The sequence below is a fragment of the Megalobrama amblycephala genome, linkage group LG17 (assembly GCF_018812025.1).
Source record: "Megalobrama amblycephala isolate DHTTF-2021 linkage group LG17, ASM1881202v1, whole genome shotgun sequence".
NCBI lineage: Eukaryota > Metazoa > Chordata > Actinopteri > Cypriniformes > Xenocyprididae > Megalobrama > Megalobrama amblycephala.
Window position 1 is genome coordinate 25,737,165 of NC_063060.1, and position 26,622 is coordinate 25,763,786.

The 26,622-nt window shown below is 36.2% G+C and overlaps 2 protein-coding genes across 5 annotated transcripts; both read left to right on the plus strand.

Annotated features, from left to right (window-relative positions):
- The first annotated feature begins 2,331 nt into the window (after window positions 1-2,331).
- On the plus strand, window positions 2,332-7,570 carry mffb (mitochondrial fission factor b). 3 transcript variants are annotated; one of them, XM_048164283.1, is made up of 7 exons: window positions 2,332-2,442; window positions 3,390-3,604; window positions 3,705-3,892; window positions 3,985-4,073; window positions 4,661-4,831; window positions 6,382-6,469; window positions 6,791-7,570. In XM_048164283.1, the coding sequence occupies exons 2-7, from the start codon at window positions 3,394-3,396 to the stop codon at window positions 6,920-6,922; spliced, it is 879 nt and encodes a 292-aa protein (XP_048020240.1). In that variant the 5' UTR covers window positions 2,332-2,442; window positions 3,390-3,393; the 3' UTR covers window positions 6,923-7,570. The 3 variants fall into 3 exon arrangements, with proteins under 3 accessions (XP_048020240.1, XP_048020239.1, XP_048020238.1); XM_048164282.1 differs by lacking the exon at window positions 2,332-2,442 and adding an exon at window positions 2,449-2,890; XM_048164281.1 differs by lacking the exon at window positions 2,332-2,442 and adding an exon at window positions 2,449-2,787.
- Window positions 7,571-14,091: 6,521 nt separating this feature from the next.
- bpnt2 (3'(2'), 5'-bisphosphate nucleotidase 2) lies at window positions 14,092-19,752 on the plus strand. Of its 2 annotated transcripts, none has more exons than XM_048163753.1 (6): window positions 14,092-14,264; window positions 14,420-14,760; window positions 16,511-16,670; window positions 16,869-16,964; window positions 17,339-17,500; window positions 18,527-19,752. In XM_048163753.1, the coding sequence occupies exons 2-6, from the start codon at window positions 14,422-14,424 to the stop codon at window positions 18,793-18,795; spliced, it is 1,026 nt and encodes a 341-aa protein (XP_048019710.1). In that variant the 5' UTR covers window positions 14,092-14,264; window positions 14,420-14,421; the 3' UTR covers window positions 18,796-19,752. The 2 variants fall into 2 exon arrangements, with proteins under 2 accessions (XP_048019710.1, XP_048019709.1); XM_048163752.1 differs by having other exon boundaries at window positions 14,094-14,277.
- Window positions 19,753-26,622: the final 6,870 nt, after the last annotated feature.

The window sequence follows — 26,622 nt, forward strand, 5'->3', positions numbered from 1 at the left end:
ATGACTTAATCATTGCTGTTTGAGCTGCGCACGCTGAAGTTGAAGAGAATAAAAACTCATAAACTGAAAGTTAATTAACTCAACGGAACACATCCTATATAAAATAATTCAGATATTTATACAAAATTAAAATAATACTACAACTAGTATTTGCACAAAATCACGCATATATGAACTTGAAGTAACGTCATGGAACTCCGAAACACAGCAAATAAGCCCAAATAATTCACAACGTTATGTTACAAGTATATACGATTATAATATAATTTATAAGAAGACAGTCCCAATCATATTAGTAATGTTTTGCCTTACTTTCAGCTCTGTGGGTTATTTACCTCAACGAAACACATCCTTCATGAGAATAATCAGATATTTATACTTCATAAAATTAATATTACAAGTTTTATCTGAACAAAATGACGTGAATGCACAAGTGAAGTTTGAACAAGTTATGTAATCAATGTTTAACTCCAGTAGACGCCCTCTTCCCACAACAACACGCTGAAACAACAACATAGAGAATTCACAACATTTTATTACAAAAGTGTTCTCGTTATAAAGTTATGTAAATTACAGTCCCAGCAGTTATTAATGTTGTGCGTTGCTGTTTGGCTACCAGTGGCGTGGTCCTTTCTGAATGAAGCCAATAATTCCGCCGATCTAACTCATTTGGAATCAAATAAATTTGTAGTTCTGACGACTGTTAAAACGGCTAACAGCACCACATATCCCAGACATATTGTAAATTTGTTGTGAACCTTCTGAGAGTGTTTTGTTGGCCTTCCTCTGGTAGTTGTAGCTGCTGTCACCATAGACTTAAACAGAGCGCGCAGCTGTGACCGGACACAAATATGGCGGCGGGCATAGCGGAAGTGACGTCTTTGAAACCCATGGATAGTGGACTTCACTGGACCCCAAATGGTTGAATGTCAAAATTACAGTTTCAGTGCAGCTTCAAAGTGTACTTCTACACGATCCCAGACGAGGAATAAGGGTCTTATCTAGCGAAACCATCACTCATTTTCTAAAAATAATAATAATAATAAAAAAAAAATGTATACATTTTAACCATAAATGCTCATCTTGAACTAGTTATCTTCTTCTTCTTCTCTATTTGAATTCTAGCAGTGTAGACACTGTTAAGTGTATTACTGCCCTCCTCAGGTCAAAGTTTGATTGTCATTGTCATATACAATATGCTAGTGCAAGTATATAACAATTATTTCAAACTTTGACCTGAGGAGGGCAGTAATACACTTAGCAGTGTCTACACTGCTGGAATTCTAATAGAGAAGAAGAAGAAGAGAGCTAGTTCAAGATGAGCGTTTATGGTTAAAACGTATATATTTTTTTTTATTTTTTTAGAAAATGAGTGATGGTTTCTCTAGATAAGACCCTTATTCCTCGTCTGGGATCGTGTAGAACACTTTGAAGCTGCACTGCAACTGTAATTTTGACATTCAACTGTTTGGGGTCCAGTGAAGTCCACTATAAGGAGAATAATCCTGGAATGTTTTCATCAAAAACATTCATTTCTTTTTGACTGAAGAAAGAAAGACATGAACATCTTGGATGACATGGGGGTGAGTAAATTATCAGGAAATTTTAATTTGAAACTGAACTAGTCCTTTAAGGGAGGCATGAGTATCAAGGGCAGTGGAAATGCAGGTATTATATTTGGCAAGGATATCAGGAGCTAGCATGTTCAGTAATGTCAGAAAGACATTAGTACATATGAATTAAAGTAAATATGGATGTTGTTTAATAAAAACAAACAGATCATTAAGAACAGGATTTAATAGTGACATTATACTAAACACAGTAATCAAGTTGACATGATAAATACAACACTACACATTTGTGAAATACAACAGAAGTGTATTCACCCTTATTCATTTTTTATATGAACAGTTATGGGGAAAAATATGTGCCCATTTGTGCTGCAGAAGTTGTTAGCTATACATTCATAAAGACATAATGCAAAAAACGAACTAAATAAATAATCTTAAATCTAAATTGCGGAAAGCTTACTTAGTACTGTTTACTGTCCATTATGACATTCAGTCATAACAAACTATGGCACAGGGCAGGCATTGGTATTAATTAGGATCTGCTGACGTTGCTTGGTAACCTCACCTGCTTAATCTTTTAGTCACATCACTTTAATATTCATAAGCCAAGCTTTCCTTTTCTTTTGTATGATTCCGTTTACGGCACTTCTCATTCATTTTTTTATTAACCAGACAAATATACAATAATATACAGAAATGTACATATTAATACACAAAAACATGCCAGAGCGTACAAACCATTGATTCATTAATCAAAAAACGGTATATTCCTTAAAAAATATGACACGTCTTCCTTGTAAACCAAGCTTTCCACATCCCCAGGATTCGTACATTCGTGACGCATCACAGCACGTGAAAATGCTAACCGGAAGTGAGTGAAACCAGCAATGTCTAGCCGATAAACGTTGTTGAAATAAAGATATCACAGTCATATTAAATATGCTTCCGATAGTGTGTTGACAAAATTAAACAAATAAATGCAGTTAATTATGATCACTTGCAACAATGAAATTCTTTAAAAACTAGTGAGGGCTTTAATTAGCCAGGCAGATGTCAGTTAGCAGAGAGGACATCATTGTACAGCTGTACATTTAATGTTGCTTACCAACGCGGCTCACACACTGGTTAAATGGAAATATTTACAGCCTGACGAGGCTGTAATTTGAATCCGATACATTTGTTGCAATTGAGGTGCAGACAGTTATAGAGTGAACGGGTAAATATCCAAGGTTTTTGCTCTGCTTTTCAGTATTTTTGGTTCGACAAACGCACTGGTGTCTGTCTGAAATGTAAACAACAGCAAGCGTGGTTTCACTAAGGTCCGTAATATTGATCTTAACATGTATAATGTTGGCGATATCAGACAATTTGTGTTATGTAAAATATTAAAAGAGCTTTCTAAATGTGGTTCTCAATTTATCCGCACGTATTTGTTTATAATTCGAGGCGATTTTTGTACAGACTATCTGCAACCCCATTCGAAATAATGATTTTTAGTTTGATATCATTGAAGATATTCGAGATTTATAGTGATTTGTATCACTAAATATTAGTATTTTGATACCACGAAACATGACTGAATGATATTCACGTGCTATAAATATGCATGCATCTATTCAACTGACTGTGTGTCTATTAAATATGAAACATCATTGTTTGTATGCTTAATTTCTCCACCAATTCAGTCTCTACCATCCCTTTTCTATGCACTTTCCGTTGCATCTTTGCAGTCAAGTTCTTGTATAGATTTGTTCCTGACCAAAACATTGTTAGTAATCTTGAGAAGGGTGGATACATTATCTTTGTGCTTGTCTATAGGTGAATGAGCGAGGCTGACTTCTTTCCCTCTGCTGATATGGCAGAGATAAACCGCATCCATTATGAGCTAGAATATACAGAGGGCATCAGTCAACAGATGCGGATCCCAGAGAGGCTCAAGATTGCCTCCAGCTCATCAGAGGAACCGCCTGGTCTCCCTCTGGATGCATCCCACAGTACTATGATGCATGTGCCAGAAAGGATTGTAATTGCAGGTATTAGCAAAGTTATGTTGTGGTTTTTAAGTAAATTAAATCTAAAGAAATGTTAAAGAGAGCAGCAGTTAACCAATGCCCATTTTTTTAACTGATCAAGGAGATGGCAATGATGCTCGCTTCGGGAGACCCAGAGATCTGGATTTGATCCAGTCCACGCCTCTAGAGACGGTTGAACTGAAGACCCCACCACGGGTTCTTACCCTCAATGATCAAACTTTGGACTTCCTTGAGCCAGAGCCAGAGCCAGAGCCAGCAGGCAACTCCACTGCCCAGCCAAGAGACGAGGTAATAAATAAATCAGGAAAATGAAAAACTTTGAATAATCCTGTCATCCTGACATGTGACTTCTGAAGTTGAGAGCTGTTGTCTTTTCACAGATGAGATCTCACTTTAGGTCAAGACGGGAGCGCTGTAGGAGTGAGAACTCAACAATGCGTCGCAATGGACAGATAAACAAACAGGATTTGTGAGTAAACAAACATGCATTAACCCTCTCACTAACAGCATTGGTACTTTTTCCGACACATTTGAATTCTTAACCCTGTAAATATGAAATGATGAAATGATAGTAAACTCTTTAAAAGCATGTGTTTTTTTGAGTATCATATCTGATATATCAAATACGGCCACAGTTCTCCTGGATTTAGTTTGTCTCAGTTTCATCTGTTTCTTCATGTAATCACAGACGGATTCGATGATGGTGAGATCAGATCACTGTGTGGAGCACTGGCTGTTATCAGTCTTACTGTGTATTCAAAAATCTCACTGGATTATTACAATTAATGGCAAAATGAATGTTTGGAAATGTGAACGGATATTTCCTATTGACACCCTAAAAGATATAAATAACTGGCATAAAACCTTTTTTGGGTGGTGAAAATACTACTCTCTCTCTCTCTCTCTCTCTCTCTCTCTATATATATATATATATATATATATATATATATATATATATATATATATATATTGTGGATTTCTGTGCTTTGGACATGTTATGTTGACACATTTAGACATTTTGTGTTTTTTTATCACAATCATGTCTCTCTTTATTAGTGCAAGCCCATCTCCATCCCGTGCTCCTGTCCGCGCCTGTCCCCCTCTCATCAGCCCTGAGGACAGTAGTCAGAACTTAAACAGTGCCACTGGTGTCCTCTCCTACATCAAGAGCACGACTCGCAGGGCTTACCAACAGGTCCTTGAGGTGCTGGACGACAGCCACCGCAGGTAAATAAAGATGTGTGTGAATAGTAGGACAAAGTCAAATGCAGGCTAATTTAAGGTGCAGTTAGCGATTTCTGAGAAACGCTGTTGAAAGTGGATCGGACCGAGCAGCACAACACCCTTGTAGCCAATCAGCAGTAGAGGGCGTATACACTCATGATGGGGGAAGAGAGAGAGTGAGCAAGAGGGAGATTTGAAGATAGACTGTAGAAAGGCAGATGGCTGAGAGACATTACAAAAGAGGAATATAAGGTCAGAGGAATACAATTGGAAGAAGAAGGGTTATAATCAGGCAAGTTAAAGGGTTAGTTCACCCAAAAATAAAAATTCTGTCATTTATTACTCATCCTCATGTCGTTCCACACCCGTAAGACCTTTGTTCATCTTCAGAACACAAATTAAGATATTTTTGATTATTTGATGTACGTCCAAAAAGCGTTAACTACCGCGATGTAGCACACAATGCCATGACGTTCTACACAATGACATGATGTACTACACGTTATAGCATAGGGCATAGTGTAGTACGTCATGGCATTGTGTACTATGTTGTGGAAGTTAACACTTTTTGGACGTATGTCGAATGCGTATGGCTGTCGCGCCGGAAGCTCGTTATTTTACATTATAAAGTTTTGAATAAGGATATTTGTCTTACACAAATGCATCGATTTGCTTCAGAAGGCCTTTATTAACCTCCTGGAGTCATATGGATTCATTTTGTTCATTTTTGAGTACTAAGGATATTTTTTAATATATCTCCGATTGTGTTTGTCTGAAAGAAGATAGTCATATACACCTAGGATGGCTTGAAGGTGAGTAAATCATGGAAACATTTTTGGGTGAACTATCCCTTTAAATTGCTGTCTATGGACGAGTCATATACTTCTTGGATTTCATCAAAAATATTTTAATTTGTGTTTCGAAGATGAACGAAGGTCTTACGGGTGTGGAACGACATGAGGGTGAGTAATTAATGACAGAATTTATATTTGTGGGTGAACTAACCCTTTAATATTAAAAAAGATTTTCAGCGCTGGAGAGACCTAAGCAGGAACGCCTGAAAATGGACGCAGAGGTTGCTTTGTTTCTGCTCCATACATGAGTGACATCGGTTTTGCTATGTTTCACAGAACCAAGATATGCTGTTGTTGTAATGTTAGTAACAGGACAGTTTTGAGTGTCATTGTTTGTCTGGAGCTGGTGTGCTGCTGCCGACTAACAACCTACTCTTGCTTGTATGTGCTCTTGTGTACTGTATGTTCATTTTTTTGTTCTTACTTGTAGTTCATTCGTCATCTTCGCTATATTTTTCATGAAGCATTATTTTGCTTTGCTTCAACTATGATAGAGACATCCACTCTTGCATGTTTGTGCATTTTGGGGAGGAGCAATGAAGGGAGGGGTGTGTTTGTTTGGGTTAATTTCAAATATCAACCGTTTCTCAGAAATTGCTTACTGCACCTTTAAGTTTTTTTAAATCATCATAATTCATTTAATTTTTAAGGGAATTTACAAAAAATTCTAATTAAGTGTTACTTTTCTTTTTCGTGTAGTCGGACAGCTCTTGTGACTTTTGATCCTAGTCTGGAGAACACTGCTGATGATGCTGTCTTAACGGACGCTGCATCATTGCGACGACAGGTCATGTCTCACTACTTTGCCTGTAACTCTTGTGTTCATAAAAATGTTCTCAAGTCAGGCATGTTATGTTTCCATATTTTGTATTTTCCAACCTAGGAAGTGTGGCTCACATAATTTCCAAGAGAAAATTTGATGTTTTGCAAAATAAGATTATTATTATTATTATTATTATTATTATTATAAATGATAAATTATTATTATATTAAATTTTAGTTTTTTATTTTACAGTACAATAGTGTTATTATAGGAATGTTCCTTCTCAGTTTTTATCTTTAGCTGATCACATGCATGATTAGTCATGTGTTTTGATTTACTGAACAGATCATCAAGCTGAATCGAAGACTGCAGCTACTGGAGTATGAGAATAAAGAGCGGGCCAAGCGGGAAATGGTCATGTACTCCCTCACTGTTGCATTCTGGCTGGTCAACTCCTGGGTCTGGCTCCGCCGCTAGACACCCCTCTTTTCCACTCATCCTTAGAGTGTCTAACAAAATAAAAGACAGTTCAGTCACATGTATATTAGGTATTTTCTCATTCACAGACTTTTCAGTTAGTAAAGGGTAAAAAGAATAATTTAACAGTTGCACTACTTTCAATAACACAAGGTCTAATTAAGCTCAAAGTGTGTAGTTATGTTTAATTTATTGTTTTTGCATTTCATATTGTATACTGTTTTTGTAACTGTTCTGTATGAATAGTTTGATTGTCCAGTGCAACGTGATGTAAAGATGTAAATGATTGTAATATTTCAGTAGACATTCCATTTTTGTGAATACATTTTAGTTGAAATATTTTGAGTCATTATTTATGCAAGAACATATTTAAAGTTGTGGGATCACCAAAGTATTAAAGTGTAAAATGCATAAACTGTATTGTTTGTCACTGAATTTCAGCCACTGTTGATCACTAGATGGAGTCTATCCTCCTGAATTTTATTCATTTAAAATATTTTTTTATTATAATTAATATCTGTGAGCATACATGTTTATTAAATGTCACAGCTTGCTAAAGTCACAGAACAAGGCCACTGCTTAGTGGCATAATTTTTAACATTTCTGGAACAAATGTAGTCATTTTCAGGATGCATCAGTTCATCTGCATGATTTGGCCCTAGAGCCATGGGCCCCTGTCACAGGGTTTATCCTCCAGCTGAGCAATGTCTGTCCAGTGGAACACACAGAACTCCACAGGGTCAGAAATGGAAGATAATAGTTTCAATAACACTGACGCTTAACTACTGTGTCTATATCAATATTTCCTGGGAAAACCCCTAAATAAAGATTGCACACATCTCAAAAATTTGCTTTAGAAGTCAATATATTGTTTTATTTGAATATCATTGATCATAAGCCTGTCACTGGCATACAGTCCATAGTTCATTTTGCAGTGATATTTCTTATTTGTTGGTTTATGTAAACATGAAGACTGAATGTTTCATCGCATTTTACTGTTTTTCAGCATCTCACGCCATGAGCATGTGTTGAAATCAAGGCAACAACAACAAGGATAATTCAGTTTCAGCAGCAAGTTATGTTTGACCATGAAGATAGTGTTCTTCTGCTCATAAGCTTTGCCTTTTTTTGCACCAGACGTACCACTGATCCATGGGTCCAAAAAGTTCCAGTTTGGTCAAATCCCTACATAAAATATTCTTCCACAACTCCACTGGTATATCCAAATGAATTTAAGCATATACAAATCAGACTTTTATGTTCTTCTTGGTCAAGAGTGGCATTCAGAAGAACACTATCTCCATGGTCAAACATGGAGGGGGTCCAGTATTGCTATGTGGGTACTTTGCTGTTGCAGGAAGTAGAAATCTTATCTGTATGAAGGACATCAGGAATTCATTGAAGTATCAAGCCATGTTGGAAAAGATGACAAAGCCTTTGATGCTACTGATAATGATTAATGGACTTTCCTGCAGGACTGCTGTCCCAAAGTATACATCCAAATCTACTAAAGCTTGGTTCAGGGATCAGTCATAGAATGTTCTTGAGTGGCCTGTACAGTCTTCAGATTTAAATATCATTGAAAATATTTGGTGGAATTTGTAGAAAGCAGTGGTAACATGGAAACCAAAGACTATCAGTGATCTGGAAGCTTTTTCAAGTGAGGAATCGACCAAGATTGCAGTAGGTGACAGAAGCTTCTAAGCACTTACAGGCAGCGTTTATTGGAGGTTATAAAGAATAAAAGATTCTGCACAAAATTTGACTTTTGGGGTTTGAATAATTTTGTACACGTATGTTTAAAGATTGATTTTTTTTTTTTATTTTTTTTTCATTTTTCATCAACTTCACATTTTCGGAATCAATGTGTATTGATAAACTTTGTATAATACTTCACTGATGCCTTTGATGAATTGCTTTCATAAAATGTTGTTCTCAGCAGCAAAATGTCTTGCAGGTTAAGAGGGTTGAATAATTTTGATTGCAACTGTAATTACACATAACAGTTTGCACTTGACACTTGGTGTGGAAAATATATATTAAATGTCAAAGCTTGCTAGGTCACTGCTAACTAACATCATGTTTATAACTTTTGAAACAATATTTAATAATTTTCCAAGTAATAATGTGACATGCTAAAGAGGACATTCTTGGCCTTTCTGTGATTGCAGATGAATTTTCTTTATGAAAATATTTATATGTGGTTTAATGATAAACATGCACACATACAGATGCAGCAGTATAACTGGTATTTTGGAGGAAACTTTTGGTGACCATGGTAAATTTTAAGTAATCAATAAGGTACGAGAGGCCGTGCTGTACCGTGAATAAGTCACGGCTGAAGGGCGTTGTTAGACACGACACGAGGCGGAGTACCTGCAACCCCTTCAGCCGTGAATTATTCACGATACAGCACTAGCCTCGAGTACCTTATTGCTTTTATAAAAGGGTTACCACACAATACAAATATTAAGGCCAGAAATATGTAACAATGCACCTTTATGAAGTAAACTCTTACTAAAAGCCTTCCTTCCGCCGGATAAAATAGTCCCTGACCGTGAACAGCAACAGAAGTTACATTATTACGCCATTAGATGGCGGCAAAGACTGTCTTTATGAGTGTGTGAGTCAGTAGTGAAGACTTTTACATTGAAAATACTCCCTGTGTCTCAATCAGCTCCCTAGTTCAGTAGTCAGGGCACTGACCAGGGAGTCGGCCATTTTAAGGGCTGTCTCAATCGCAGAATCCTTCCAGGGCACTGAAACGTTCGCTCCCTGAAAAGTCCCACAATGCACCGTGAAAACCAGGGAGCATCGATGCTCACTATGCTCCCTTAACGGAAGTTCTGAAGCGCGAAACTTGAATCACGTGAGCCAACTCACTACACATAACGATACGCGATAGATGTTTTTTAAAATACAAACCGTTATTTTATTATATTTCAGCATAAACATACATCGCTAGACAGGTAATGAACATAATCTAGCTAACATTTATAATTTATTCACGGCTGAAATGTTGCACGTATATGTAACAAGCAAATAATTAATCACAATGTACTTTAAATAACATTACAAGTAATGTCAGAAAATATCAGCTCTGTTGTTGTTCATAAATACCAGTAGTGATGTTGTACAATGAGGACGTTGTCACGTCGCCGGAAATAGAGTCATAAGTGTCCCAATGTGTAGTGAACCAGCATCTTTTACTGTCCTTATCAGTGCCCGAATTCGTATACGCGGTACGATATACTGATTCACTAGCTCGGGAGCTAGGGAACTGATTGAGACACACCCACTGATTTGTTGCGAACACGGAACTGACAAATACTGTCTGTCACAGGAAAACCCCTTAACTGTTAAAAAGACAAGATAATACATTGGACATTTAAACAGATTTTTTATTATGAACATAGAACTGACCGGAAGGAAAATACTACATCTGAATGCAGGTACTAAACTCGCTCACTCGATCTCTTTCTCACAACAATCTTCTACATAATACAGTAAGCTTTAATGAACAATATCAATTGAGAACAAACAGTTTATGTTGTCAAGAATGATTGCTAAGGTGTGATACACAGAACCGTTGGGTGAATCAGTCATAGCCGTGTTTTATTGTGAATAAAACACAGCTATTGACCAATCAGAATCAAGGACAGGAACTAACCGTTTTATAAAAGTTAATATACCACATATTATTGTACTTACAATAAAAGTGATATTTTCGTTGAATCAGAAGCTGTCTCAAAATATAATGAACAGCCTTTAAAGAGGATCACAGTGTGGAATGATCCACTCAGTGACACTTAGGAATAAACAGGATGTAAATCCTTTGAAGCAGGAATTTCAAGAAAGAAGCAGGAGGAAATATAATATACTGACGTGTACATTATTTACAGAATGTATGTTATCTATGTATGATTTGTAGTTTTAGGAGCTTAAAGTTAGTATAATTAAATAATATAATGGTTAATTACAGATAATTAAAAAGATCTTGCTTATTCATTAGACTTTATACTGATGTACAAAAAATACCAGATGCTTTTTGTAGCCTTATCTCAGCAGAGGTTTGTTTTTCACTCCTATTTATCCATATTAATCATATCACTGGAAGCTTCATTACCAAGAAAATTCATGCATTTCCTTATTATATATTTAATACTCTTGGAGGCATAGACTTTTTGTTGAAATGTAATTTTTCTGTCGACAAAATTCCTATTAAATTGGCTGGTTTTCACAGACAAGCCTTGCTAGCATGGAAATTAGTATACAAGCACAATTTCTCACCCCATAATTATTTCATATGGAATAACAAAGATACTATTCAAAAACAAATCATTATTCTATCATACTTGGTTCAATGAAGGTATTATGTTAGTAAGACAGTTGCTTAATTCCCATGGGTATTTGTTGTTATATACTGAATTTCTCCAAAAATTTCAATTTCCAGTCAAACCAAGAGAGTTTGCTATTGTTTTTGATGTGATCCCAAAGAGCATGACATTACTTTTAAAGAACTCTAGTTCAGTGGAAATCAACATGGATAATCCTTGACAGAATATTTTAATTGATAATGTTGATGTTCTAAAACAACAGTGTAGCAACAAGGTTATAAGCAGGGGTTAACCCTCTATGGTACGGTGTTGCCTCCAGGCAACATGGTCTATTTTAGTTTGTTTTTAATAAAATAAAGCACAAATTGATTGATCAAGCATATCTCAGGACAGAATAACTCAAATACTAATCAATAAAAGTGCAAAAAAGACCAAAACATGACCAACAGGGGTCCATTTTGTGTCCTGTTTCAGCACATTGCACATATCACATGACTCCATATTTTCTCCATTGAAAAGTGCTTTTTTCACTTGTTTGTAACCATTTAATCACCCACAAAAAATATGAGTCACCTTCACTGGCAAGTAAAGAAGTATTTTTAAGTAATTTGCATTATATATCATCAAATGTTTTAGAGAAAATAACAAAAAACTGTGTGTTGCCTCAAGGCAACATTGTACCATAATGGAATCAAATAAGGCCATACAGCCATAATAGGTTTTAATACAAATGGATCATATTTGTAAGGAAAAGAGTTAGAATTATCTAAATATGTTGGCATTTTCACATGATTTCGTAATGTACTTATAAGAATACTATTTCACATACTATATCTGCATATATTATGATCTGCACATTTTCTATAGCACTTCATAAAGCTATAAAGCACAGGTAGCATTGGCGGTTGATGAGGGTGATGATGAGGACTTAATGAGGGATCATACTGTAATGAGGAAGATGAAATCATAGTGACAATCCATCAGGGAGAGACTGAGGGTGAGAGAAAAGATGGAGATGAGGATGAAGATGGATATGATAACTTAATATAATAACATAAAGATATGATGGTTTGGTAATACTTGCGTTCCACGATGGTACAATGTTGCCTGAGGGCAACAGCTGGATATAAAATGTTACTTTTTATTAAATATGAAACTTTTAATACATTAAAAACTAGATAAATATGTTTGTTTAAGTGTCTAGTTAAAGAAATGAATGTTTTCAGTAAATATATTTCTTTTTTCTACATGAAAATGCCAAATGTTTAAATTTTTCCATTGTGGTACAATGTTGCCTTGAGGCAACAAACTTATAAAAATTAAATAAATTAAAAAATTATGAAAATGTTTATTGATATTGTTAAAGTGTCCAATTTTAAGCAGGAAAAACAACACAAATAATTTTTTCCTCATTGATATCATATTGCGTACCATAGAGGGCTAAATTGGGATTTGTTATGTGGGGGGCTCTGTGGTTTCAGGCTTTCGAGGGGTGCATGTCTATGAGAAGACTACAAAATCGTATCAATTGACAAACTAAAATTTAACAAGTTGAGAGAGCCCTCTGCTATGAACAATAAAATGCTCTAAATCATTCTATAGATGCTGGTAGTGTGCAAAGCTACATCTGATGCCAAAACATCTTTCTGTAGGCCATCTCCTTTGTGTCAGTATCAAATATAGGAGTGATGCTACCATTAAAGGAGAGAATATAAATACAAAATAAAGAGTTCAACATTTAGCCTTTTTTTGTGCTTGTCTCTTGGACAACTAAAATGGTAATTTACTTGTCAGAGTAAAAAACTAGCTTGCCTGGGGAAAAAAAAAAAGTTTTTTTTGTGTGTGTTGTAAATATAATTTATTCCGAAACAAGCAAAATTCTCATCAGTGTTTTATCCGCAGTGATATATTTAAGTCTGCATATTTGTTATTTACCCTGATGGGGTATTTTATTAATATTCCTTACATAATAATAATTCCTTAATTAATAATAATAATAATTCCTTAATTACTTAATAATAATAATAATTAACCTTTATAAAGTGCACCCCCCCCCCCCCAATCTAATTAAATTTGTTTAATCTTTTATTTCAAATTCTTACATTTGATAAATTAAAATTTAGTGAGAAATTTATACTTTTAAACATGAAATTAAACCGCCAGTAGATGGCGGCAAGTGACCATCTTAATGAGTGAGCCACCGAGTCATTTATCCAAACGATTCATTCAAAACGCTGAATCATTTAAAACAGCTGGGCGTAGCCGCGAGATGCGCTGTTTCTGCTTTGTTTGGAACTATTTTCGCTGCTACAATAGAACAAAAAACAGGCAATATTGGACCGTGATTAATATTAACTACTTGTTTATTGAACTGTTGTATGAAATTAGTGTGATGCTTAACTTTATCATATTTCGAAAATACCTAGCTAACCAGAGAATGAAAACTTGACATGTAAAGAACTACATATTATACATTTGTTTATTTTATTAGGAAAATACCATATACATAAGAAGAAGTGGGCTCAATGTAAACCAAAATTTTCACAGTTTATAAATGACTTTAAATTATATGTAAATCGTTTGGAACCAAAAAAAAAAAAAAACACTGAAAACATGTAATATTTCCTTCTTTTTTCCTCCTTTTTTCCCTGACAGCTAATGTTAATATGATAATGTGAATATGTAATAGCCTACATCTTGTTCTTGTGGCATTGAATAAAAAAATAAAACATTCCTGCAATAAAGCTCTTTCGGGTTCTGATTGTGATGTTGAAGCAGTAGAGGGCGCTCTCTCGGTCTGAACACACACTTTTCTTTCTGACCTGGAAGAAAAACGAAGTGTCAGCTCGGCCCTGCTTGGCACAGCAGTGGACGTGGAACGGTTAGTGTATTCCCCGCTGTCAGTGATGTATCCGTCACCGTGAGAAAGCAGACATTTGTACAAAGACTGCAGAATATACTACAAACCAATGAAGGAAGCTTTCGCTTGACCTTGGACTCCGCCGGTGAAGGAAATAAGTAACTTTTGATTAGCATTTTGATTGCTTGTGTTACAATTGTGTTTAAATTAGCGTGCAAATGCTCACCAAAGAGAAACACGTCTAGTACAGCTGTTGTCCTGTTCTCATATTCACTGGCTTCGCTCGCACGTCCTTTATAGTTATGGCTCCGATGGGCATTCGGCTGTCGCCGCTCGGCATAGCCGTGTTCTGCTTACTGGGAATCGGTGTGATCTATCACCTCTACGCGGGAGTTTTATCCAGCAGATTCGCCTCGTTCAGACAGAAGCCGAATGTGGATCTGAGAGACCTGCTCGCGCTGTCCATGGAGGCTGCGGTGCAGGGCGGACGGGAGGTGAAGAGGATCAGGGAGGACAACACACTGGAGGAGAAGTCAAAGGGCAAAACAAAAGAAGGGGCCAGTGAAAAGCTCACGCTGGGTGATCTGAACTCCCACCGCAAGATGTTCTACCTAATGAAGAACACCTACCCTTATATACAGGTACAGGTGATCTGTGCTTGAAGATGGACTGTACTTTACAAAAATACCATGGTAACCATAATCCGCTCAGGTACACAGTTAATTAAGTCATTTTAATAATACATTAATATTGCAATGATGATGTGTTTAGTGGCACGAGGGCAGAACAACCTGTCACTCACATCCAACCATCCAATCAATTCGCGATTTACAAAATCAAGTCCCGCCCAAAATGATTCTTGTTTGAAAAGTCGTTTCACTCGCATTTGCCACAATAGGGAAGAAAAATACTGCAACTTCTTCTGTTTCAAGTCGACTTTAAATACAAGTCATCGCGTCATTGCAGCGTCACCGTTAGAAGCTCCGGTTTCTATAGAAACAGTCAGACGCGCGCCTCCGAAATGAGAGACACAAGAGACGCGCATTTAGGATTGCGCATGCGCATTAGCTTGATCCAGCCTGGAAAATACAGTTGTTGTTTTTTATGATTGGAGTGTCTAGAAACAAAATGTATGAGACAGTTGTTGTCAGATTTCATTGGTGATTTCAAATATGAAATTTAATCGAAAGCTTGGCAAAAAGCTTTGGAGAATTTGATGTTTACCCATTCAGAGAGAGAGGAGCTGCACTTGCATACCTAAGAGGCGTTTCAAAGATGGCCGCCAAGTGAAATGACTTGTCTTAAAGGGACTTTGATATAACTTAGTCCCTGACAAAACAGAATGCTGTTATGCAAACAAATATCAGCATCCAGAACCAGAAGTATCAGTTTTATTGTGTGCAACAGCATCCGTCTATTTTTTCATTGGCTTTGGTTCTCTAATGCTGTGTCCGAATATGCCTACTTCTATACTATATAGTAGGTAAAAAACAGTATGTGAGCCAAGTAGTATGTCCGAATTCATAGTATTCATTCAAAAAACACTCAAAAAGTACCCAGATGACGTACTTCCAGCAAGATTCTGAAGTGCGCATTGGATGGACACTTTACCATCCCATAATGCAAGCGGAGAGGATTAGTGAATGGAGGTGAAGCGGCGCAAATGACGCCATAGGTCACATGACAATGACAACATGGCATAATACACACATTCATTCTATGTAGAAAGTACTTTTTTTCAAACCAACTGTAGTACCTGCTAAACAGCTCTTTATGGACAATACCAGCAAAACTTGTGGTGTTGAGGGGTCAAAAATAAACAAAAAATGGAGCTAAAAGATCAATACTTTATTTTGCCAATGCATTTCGGCACACGGGCCTTCGTCAGGGCTATGCCTGCTGTACAGTACAGTATACAGCGATTTCGGACGCAGCATAAGCTTTTTTCGCATGCACTTTTCCCATAGGGAAACAACCAGCTATGAGTTGAATCACAACATTACAAACTTTTACATGAAGCAAAAAAATATTTGAAAATCAGATAAAAAGACACAAGAGGGAAAGGACTGCAATCTCAGAAGCATTGCGAATGACAACAACAACAGATAAATATAAAAACCATTGATTTAAAGACATTGATTGTGTATATAGATCAATTCTGGTCCGTTTGCCTAAGGCAGTCGCACCAGTTGCGCCGCTCTAAGGACGGCCCTGACTACGAAACATTTTTGGTAAGGGTAAAAGATCTGGCAGAATATATTGTAAAAGCGAAATAAATGGTCACACTGTAGAGCTCTAAACTATTACTTTTTGGTTTTCAACCACTAAATTAAGTAACATAAATCGCTGTGTAAATGTTCTTCAAAGTGTGGTTTTCTTTCCTGTTTGCAGGTGAACTCAGAAGAACATGTGAACGCAGAGGGTGAGGCCACTTTGTGGACACGCATCATCCCTGATGAAATTCTGGCTAAGATCTCAGGGGGGAAGGAGGTTCCTGCAGACAAGATCACAGTGTGGATCGATCCACTGGACGCCACTCAGGAATACACAGGTCTGGTACAACTCTTTATTTATAAATCATATCATATAAATCAACTGCAGGTTTTTCAGGAAAAAAAATATCTTAAATTTGCTACTATATTTGTGTAGGTTATCCATGTAGGATTTGTAGTTTCATTGTGTAAGTTCTGCTGTTGTAGTAGTATGTAAGTGCTGTACCAGGATGTAAATCCTGTTTGTTTTTTAACAGAAAATCTCCGAAAGTATGTCACCACCATGGTGTGTGTGGCTGTGGATGGGAATCCTGTTATAGGCGTGATCCACAAACCTTTCACTGGGTACACAGGTGTGTTTGAGCTTTACAGACATATTCAAAACCAGATTACCAGATGGCTTTGGAAACAGGATCTAGGAGCTATTTTGTGAAAGCTGTGATGTTCAAATAGTTTTCATTGTTTATTTTCTGCACTTGTTTGGTAACCTCAAATATGTGGTTCTTTGACAAGTATGTGTTAATGATTAATAAACAAGGAAACACATAATTAAAATTATATTAATGTGAGACTTTAAGATAATCTTTAGTGTCTTTAATGACAATTGCAGTAATTGATTATTGTTTATAAGGGCAGTAATGGTCATTATACCTACACTGTCCTGTTCTGACTGTTCTTTTTTAATGGATTCATATTGTGGTGCTCAAACGTGCTCTCTCATCCTCAGCATGGGGTTTTGTTGGAGAAGGATCCAATGTGGTGCCTCGTGCTTCCTACAACACAAACCCTCCTAAGGTGATTGTCTCACGCTCGCATTCGGGCAAGGTGAAGAGCTTCGTTCAGGCTGCCTTTGGCAACAATACGGAAATTATACCAGCAGGGGGCGCAGGTACTGCATTCTGGAAGATCATCTCCTGTTGAAATAGATATTTTGAAAAAAATTTTTTTAAAATAAATATGTTCACTGCCTTTTGGGGTCAGTAAGATTTTAATGAATTAATAGTGACAGTGAAGACACAAAAAATCTATTTAAAAATAAATGCTGTTGTTTTAACATTTCTATTCCTCACAGAATCTTGAAAAAATGTGTTATGGTTTCCACAAAAACATTGTTTTCAACATTGATAATAATAAGAAATGTTTCTTGAGCAGCAAATCAGCATATTAGAATGATTTCTGATGGATCATGTGACACTAAAGACTGGAGGAATGATGCTGAAAATTCAGCTTTACCATCACAGGAATAAATTACATTTTTAAAATATATTCAAATAAAAAAGTTATTTTAAATTGCAATATTATTTCACAATATAACTGTTATATATTTGTATATATACTATATTTCTGATTAAAAATTCAGCCTTGGTGAGCAAAAAAGACTTCTTTCAAAAACATTTAATACATCAAACTTTTGAAGAGTAGTGTATTAAAATATTTTTTTTTTTTGTACAAATATGAATATCAACAGTTAAGTACCATAATTAATTATAAAAATAATTCCTTAATATATATTATATTTTTTTTTAAATAAAGGCATTTTAATTAACTGTGCATGATCGAATAAATAATTAATTACTATTATGTTTACTTAATACATATTGCTTGTGTTATTGTGAATTATTCATTGGTTCCTTTTATTCTAAAGTATAAAAATGTTTGTAATAGTTCATTAGTATTTATATTTAATAAACATTTAAAGAACATATTAGTTATAAATTCAAATAGCATTCTTATATTTCAACCCCTTGTCAAATCGTCATAATCCAATTAATTCCAATTGGATACAATTTCAAATCCCATTCTACTTTTTTCTTATTGAGTACAAAATAGTTATGAATGGCAATTCAAATGGACTGTGGCATTGGAAAATACAACTGTACTCTGATTCAGAAACCTTTGCACTTTCCCCCTACAGGATATAAGGTATTGGCTCTTCTAGACTCCAATGATAAGGAACAAGAGATGGCCGACATGTACATCCATGTGACATACATCAAAAAGTGGGATATCTGTGCGGGCGATGCCATCTTGAGGGCTCTTGGTGGTCAAATGACAACTCTGAAAGGAGAGCAGATTGATTACTCGGGGTCAGAAGGAAACACAGGCGGCCTGCTAGCCAGCATCAAAACTGACCACAAAGGATTGGTGAAAAAACTCCCACCTTGGGAAGAGAACAAACAATAATAAATCACCGCCCGGTCCTTTCTCCAACACTCCCATGTTCTTCAGTACCACACAGGTGTGTAGAAATATGAGGAATAAGCTTGTGATACGAGACGGCTGATCCAACACCGGTAGTTCAGTTTAATGTGTAAAGAATACCCAAATGACTTTGAGAACTGTTCGATTTTACACAAAGGAAGCGTGCCTTTGGCTTGTACGAATCATTAGTATGACACAATTTAAAGAATGTTTAAGTGTAAATGAAGTAAAAATACGGGGGTCAAATCATGAGGTCACCTTATTTTAATAAAAGGTGAACTAGTAGCTCTATTTCATGTTTGTTTTTTGAGGATGTCGTTTTCAGACTGGTTTTGGATGAAGATTTAACTGTGAATCCAGATAACTTGAATATGACGTCCTTGTGCGTAGCACTACTAAGCATAATTGACAACATTGTTCCCCTTCTGATGGCGTTTTTTCGGTTTTCTGTCAGATCTCAGTTTGTACAGTTTATACACTGATACCTGAATTGCTGTGTGATTAGACTACAGAGGTTTAAGTACCATTTGTAAATAAAAGTATATAATATAGTATGTTGTTTAAAGTTTGAAATCCTCTTTTGTTTCTAAGGAAAGTTGGAAGTTAAAATGGATTTAATGGAGTAGTAACTCGGAAGTCGTCATTCAGATGTTGATCTATCGTAGGGTTTTTCACTGTGATTGACAATTTAAAAACGTATTTTTGTATTCCTACCCTTTCAATGATTGTTTGTTGAGTCCACTTGGATAGTCATAGTACTGTTTCCCTTCTGACAAAAACATTGTGTGCATGAAAAAAGAGAATAATGGGGAGGGGGAAAAAACTGCATGTGCCCTTTTACAGATCTTGTCTGAAATTTGAGGCATGTTATTTGGAATCACATTGATTGACGTCATCATTCTGCCTTTAATAAATAAAGTATATGGGTTTTATGAAAAATGAACCTTCATATTTTTGGTGGTGAAATACACAGTTGTGAATCATGTCCAAAAACGCTTTGGTGGAGGGAATTCATAAAATATAGTTAAAATTAAAAATGAATTCAAACAAAATCCATAAAGTGATCTGTGCACTAGAAGGTTATGAATATATGAAGCGCCTGACAACCTTTTTAAGGTTTTCACCTTTTATTCTAAGACTGTACTTTTATTGCATTTAAGTTTTCTCCAAACATCTGTTAACAGATTATACAATGGTTCTTATCAGTATTTGTCTATTACACATAAAGATGCTCATAAATGTGAACTAAAAGGAGCATCTGTTTTTCCCACCACAAGGTGGCAGGTTAGTTTTTATCTCTCTCTCTTTTTTTTTTGTATTTTTTTACATGCAGTAGAGCAAAGAAAGTATGTTTTATGATCATGGATGCATAAAGAATTTCTTGACCAGCATAAACTGAATCGTTAAAACCAGCAGTGAGATGTTAAAACGTACACAGCAGGCAGTGAAACCAAGCCCCTCGATTCTTGTTTTTCCTCACCATCACACTCATGCAGCATTAAATGAGTTTGCCAGCACTTCACAGCTCACGTTTTACATTTCTGCAGATGTCTTCAATTATCACAGCATGCCATTCTAACCCTCTGTGACAGAGCCTCCACTCCAGTGTGTCGATGAACCCCCCGTGATGATGCGGAATTACAAAAAATCATGTCAATCTCTCGAGATGGCTTTTATGGAAGAAAAAATAAATCCATATTTACAGTGGATAAATCTGCGGGACACATTCATATGTTCGAAATAAATGTTCGACGTGATTACAAAGAGTGGGCCTATATAATGTGAAAGATGTGTATGCTTCCTCCTGATCAAAAATTATAAACATGACTGGTTGCTGATACTTGCCATGATGAGCATATTTATGGATTATTGCATTATTCATAGTTACTATCTATTATCTCACTGGTCATATTGATGTGTTGCTAAAAGCCTTGGTGCCATTTTCTTTGATGTGCTAAAGGGAATGCTTTTTATGGTGTTTTTATTCAGCCTGGCCCAGCTCCAGAATATGGATGTTCTTGGTAAAATGTTTATTTACTTTACAGTCAACACACCTCATGTTCCTATAACTTTTATGTTCCAATTGACTTTTATTAAAACATAAAATATCTGAAAATTATTTTATTTAAATATATATATAATTTTCCACTCTTTGTTATATTGCAGCTATTTGCTAAAATCATTTAAGTTCATTTTTTTCCTCATTAATGTACACACAGCACCCCATATTGACAGAAAAACACAGAATTGTTGACATTTTTGCAGATTTATTAAAAAAGAAAAACTGAAATATCACATGGTCCTAAGTATTCAGACCCTTTGCTGTGACACTCATATATTTAACTCAGGTGCTGTCCATTTCTTCTGATCATCCTTGAGATGGTTCTACACCTTCATTTGAGTCCAGCTGTGTTTGATTATACTGATTGGACTTGATTAGGAAAGCCACACACCTGCCTATATAAGACCTTACAGCTCACAGTGCATGTCAGAGCAAATGAGAATCATGAGGTCAAAGGAACTGCCTGAAGAGCCCAGAGACAGAATTGTGGCAAGGCACAGATCTGGCCAAGGTTACAAAAAAAATTCTGCTGCACTTAAGGTTCCTAAGAGCACAGTGGCCTCCATAATCCTTAAATGGAAGACATTTGGGACGACCAGAACCCTTCCTAGAGCTGGCCGTCCGGCCAAACTGAGCTATCGGGGGAGAAGAGCCTTGGTGAGAGAGGTAAAGAAGAACCCAAAAATCACTGTGGCTGAGCTCCATTGATGCTCAGGACAGTTGACAGGCCAGTGCTGCATCACCACAGAAGTTTAAGCCTTGCCAATTTAAATATTCAAGCACAAGAAGATGCGAAAGGCAACTCAATTTGTTACTCGCATGCTGTGTGGGAAGCTTAAACATCCGTAGCTCGCGCCCAGAAAGCTGCGTCTCAGACAGCGCAAGATACTGAATTGAGTTCTCTTTCATGTCTTCTTGCACTTAAACAGACATATCCTTGTAAACAGCCAGTTAACAGTCTTAAGAACATAAACACTTGAGGGAAAAAAAATGCATGTGTATCAGTATATTGGATCTGTGCATTCGCTCTTAAAGCTGTCTGTTTTTAATGTCTATCAAACAACAAAAGACAGAAAAAACACTCACTCACAATATAGACTGAATAACTTTTGTAACTTTAATAAGGATTAATCTACAGTATGTTTTATGGCTGATAAAAATATCACATTTTATTTATTTAACTATGATAATCTAAATAAAGCTCAAATAAAATAAACCAGTTCATGATTTATTTTGTGAAAATAGACAGACAGAGAGATAGATGTGAATAATTAAAAAATAATTTGTTGGTTAAGAAAAAAATGACAAATATTTCCTGTGATGCAAATAAATCTGTAAATCCATTGGACTTCGTGTAGCAAGTGTGAAACTGAAACTGGATGAGTTACCCAAAAAAACCTTTATCCTATAATCATTATGCCTTTGAGCAACCCCAGCTGTCATCCAATCAATACGGCACATTGAGAGGAAACAAACATCTGCTTCTCAAGTAAGCACATTGTTATGAACCTCTAATAAATCAGATTTAATATCTACTTTTAAGATGGAAGCACTGCACTATTTTAGCATTTATAATTGAATAAGAAACACTGTATATATACACAGGCAGCTGCCAGTTCATATCCCTCTAGTCACAGTTTCTCTGACAGCTGATGTTTTGCCTTCAAGCAAAGTGTTTAACCTGTTTCTATTCCATAGCATGGCTGCCACAGAGTTTGACTTTTATTTGTTACCTGTGGCAAATTGGACTAGACATATGTAAAGCAAAGCACTCATATGTACCTGTGCAAGCCTGATACAAAACATATTTGATGAGATGGGAAAGAGAAATGAAGGAGGGGAAATAATCTTTCAGTGGGTGTCAAAACAGTTCACAGGGGAAAGTCTCTTGACATAATAAAAAAAGAAGGAAGAACTGCCTCAGAGCGCACAACTGAAATGACGTGTGGATGAACATTCCCATGGGTAAATTATCCTGACACCATCAGAACACTTGAACACTGTTGAAGAGCATGATAATCCATGTGTGCTGAGAAAATGGCTCTTACCGTCATGTGGGAAGGCTATTGATACATCATTTTGATTTTGTGCATACATGGTTTAGTTTTGAAGAAATCTCTTTACTGTATCATTAAATTTACAGATCTAGCCCACATAATATTTCAGTGAGATGCAACCTAACTGAAGAACTGATGCAACCTAACTAAGATGCAACTTTAATTTTGTAACTTGTATGACTCTTTCTTGGATTCCAGCTTGAACTTTATTATACGCCATATATGAGGTGTTGCAGGCTACGAAGTCTGACATTATTTCTCTACTGCTGAATCTTCACCTGCACATTTGTTTGGGCTCGAGGAAAACAGAGTTTGGTGATTCAGAGCGTATGACGGAACATACACCTCTCTCTAGGCCATTTCTTGCTTGGTTATTTACGCATAGAGGATAATGGATTAACGGAGCCCAGGCATTTGGCATCAACAGTATGGCACATTGTGGGGGGGCACAATGAGCCATAGCACATTGCTTACGAACAGGAAACTTTGTGAGATATGTGCGAAACTCAGAGCAGTCTGTTGTGATCATCGAAATCCCCTTAAAGCCATAATAAAAACAGTTAAGTCCTTCAACAGTAGCAACTATCAATTAGAGTTATGAGAGTCAATATGTAGGCCTAGTGATTTTCCACAGGGCAACAGCTGTTTAAGTAGATGGCTTTATATATAGCAGAAATAACCACTTGATTTGTTGTGATGTGTCACTTGTGTGACATGTTTGTGCAAGCAACTGAATTAATGAAGCATTTTCAACCTATATGCACTAACACTCCAACAATACTAATAAGACTAATGCTTCCAAAACAAGTCAAGTCAAAGCTTTATTGTCATATGTGCAAAAGTGCAATCAAGTACAATGACATTATTTTTGAATGCTTCTTCATAGAGCGAAGACATCATACATTTGGCATTATCAACAAATGACTGAACACATAACTTAAAACAATAAAAACAGATTAGACAGCAGTTAGTTACGGTCCTTGAATATGATTGGCTGAGCACTCTTTCAAGAATGCCAATATTTATTTGTTTAGGTCTCTTTTTTGTTCATCCCCCTTATTTATGACCATCAGCAGGTCAAATTAATGGCAGTGAATGCAAAAACACATACCAAGAAAAAACATTGATCACTGAATTTGATCCATACTAGGTCACAGAAAACATTCTGACAGATCTTGAGTTATCACAGACCCAACCAAATAACACTGGTGTATTATATATAATATATCCACAATCCATCATACACCAGTAAGAGTCTTTTGGAAAGTTATGGAAATGCTATTGTGGATTTATATTTCTTTTGCTGCTGGAACAAATTTTTTGTTTACCCAACTATGACACCTTCTGCTTCTGAAAACCCTGGAAATGAGATAAGCGGTGGGGATTTTTCAGTGAATCTTTCTGAAGAAGGATCGTTAAACTGGTAGGTGGCTTATTAGTTATTTGAATTATACACTAAACCAATTTGTTTCGAAACAATAAACACCAGGGTCGTGTAATAAAATTGCTGTCTGAATCCAAATCTCTGTTTTTAAGAAGTAGTCAATCCAAAAGTCGTTTTGTAAATCCTTTTTTGGCCACTGCCAAGCACCGAGTTACTATACATTCGTGAAAATCAGCATGAATTTTAAAAATAGACTTTTATTTCTAAAATGCTGGAAATAGGCCATTATTATGGCAGCAACAGGTATGCAATAAAATGTAAAAATATCTATTTCACATACATTTATAAATAAAGGTTTGCATGACTAATAATTCTGCTAGTCGATCAAGTAGGCTAATCAGGTCAAATGTTTACCTTATGTTTACCAAATGAGAGGCTGTGTTAACTTATTTCTGCTAATTTCCAGATTTTTAAAATAACATAGAGAGATAAAATGTGTGACAGAAAACCATTTAAACCATAAATTATCATCTAAACGCACAAGTTTAATGACAATTAGCCTACCTTCTGAATAGATTAAAAGTTTGGAATAGCATGCTAACATGCCACACTTACAATTTCTACTAAAGATATGATAGAAATAGTAATGGTAAAATGCTATTCCGAATTTGGGCACTTTTTATGAATGAGTGACTGAATCACAGAGGTGGAAGTAACGAATTACAACTACTCACGATACTGCAATTAAGCAGTTTTTTCGGGTTTCTGTACTTTTTTGAGTACATTTTTTAATCTGTAATTTTACTTGTAAGTACAATCTACTTCGCTACTTGTAAAATCACATTCCGTTACTGAGTACGCCAACAATTTGAATTCATTTTGAAACCATATGGCTCTGCTTTGACCAGCATATCGGTAGCCAATAAAGTTATCCGATCGTAAACGGATCAATGAAAACCAGCGGCGCATTCTCATTCCCTAATCTCCCCGACAGCGAGTTTGACACACACCCGCTCCTCCTCCTGTTGACACTCGTTTCAGTACAGCGCAGGATTGCAGGTATTGCGCATAATTTGAATCATACCCGCAGGTTTGTGGAGAGCACATTCATGTAATGGCAGAAAACGTCGCGAGCTCTCAAATATAGAAGTGAACTGCCTCTCCTCTGAGTGCGCGCTCTGTGTAGTGTGCAATAGCGAATCTCTCCGTGCTCTTAAATTAAACGTTGTCAAAAGTTATCAAACAGTCAGAACAGACTTCCATGTCTGTCCGATGAAAATGCTACAGGCAATCTAATTGGCTGTAAGTGAAATGCACCAGAAAGTCTCAACAAACAAATGTGGATCTTTAATTTCTTTAAAGATGTATGTTTCAGAATGGGGCATTTGTATGATTTTTACATATAAATAACCTAGTCTGGCTAACTGCATCACTATATACAGATATTATAGGTCTGACCATTCCGATGTTCTTTTTATCTAAATAAACAACATATTATATGACTCTTAAAGGGTTAGTTCAACCAAAAAAAATGAAATTTCTGTCATTAATTACTCATCCTCATGTTGTTCCAAACCCGTAAGACCTTCGTTCATCTTCAGAACACAAATGAAGATATTTGTGATGAAATCCGAAAGCTTTCTGAACCCAGACTGCAACGTAATTGCAACTTTTGCAGGCCCAGAAAGATAGTAAAGACATTGTTAAAATAGCCCATGTGACTACAGTCGTTCAACCTTAATGTTATAAAGCAACCAGAATACTTTTTGTGTGCAAAAAACAAAAATAACGACTTTATTAAACAATTTCCTCTCTCTGTGTCACTCTCTGACGCTGTTCATGTGAGCACCACAGCGCATGCAGGTGATCCGACCAATAATGAGCCGACGTTCTGACGTAGAACCTGGAAGTGCTGCACTGTGTTTACTACGTCAACAGTGTCAGAGACTGACATGGAAGAGAAGAAATTGTTGAATAAAGTGGGTTTTTTTGTTTATTTTGTGCACAAAAAGTATTCCGGTCGCTTCATAACATTAAGGTTGAACCACTGTTGTCACATGACTGTTTTAACGATGTCTTTACTACCTTTCTGGGCCATAAAAAGTGGTAATAACGTTGCAGTCTATGGAGGGCCAGAAAGCGCTCAGATTTCATTAAAAAGATCTGAATTTGTGTTCTGAAGATGAGTTCTTTTGAGTTTGAAACAACATGAGACTGAGTAATTATAATTAATGACAGAATGTTCATTTTTGGGTGAAACTAACCCTTCAGGATACAGGGCATATAAAAATTCAGTGTTGTTATAT

Bases quoted from the DNA above. Each gene is read 5' to 3' on its own strand.
- mffb (XM_048164283.1), top strand. From the start codon at position 3,394: ATGAGCGAGGCTGACTTCTTTCCCTCTGCTGATATGGCAGAGATAAAC. The intron at 3,605-3,704 runs GTATTAGCAAAG...TAACTGATCAAG, and splicing joins AGAAAGGATTGTAATTGCAG to GAGATGGCAATGATGCTCGC. The intron at 6,470-6,790 runs GTCATGTCTCAC...TTTACTGAACAG, and splicing joins CTGCATCATTGCGACGACAG to ATCATCAAGCTGAATCGAAG.
- bpnt2 (XM_048163753.1), top strand. From the start codon at position 14,422: ATGGCTCCGATGGGCATTCGGCTGTCGCCGCTCGGCATAGCCGTGTTC. The intron at 16,671-16,868 runs GTCTGGTACAAC...GTTTTTTAACAG, and splicing joins CGCCACTCAGGAATACACAG to AAAATCTCCGAAAGTATGTC. The intron at 17,501-18,526 runs GTACTGCATTCT...TTCCCCCTACAG, and splicing joins TATACCAGCAGGGGGCGCAG to GATATAAGGTATTGGCTCTT.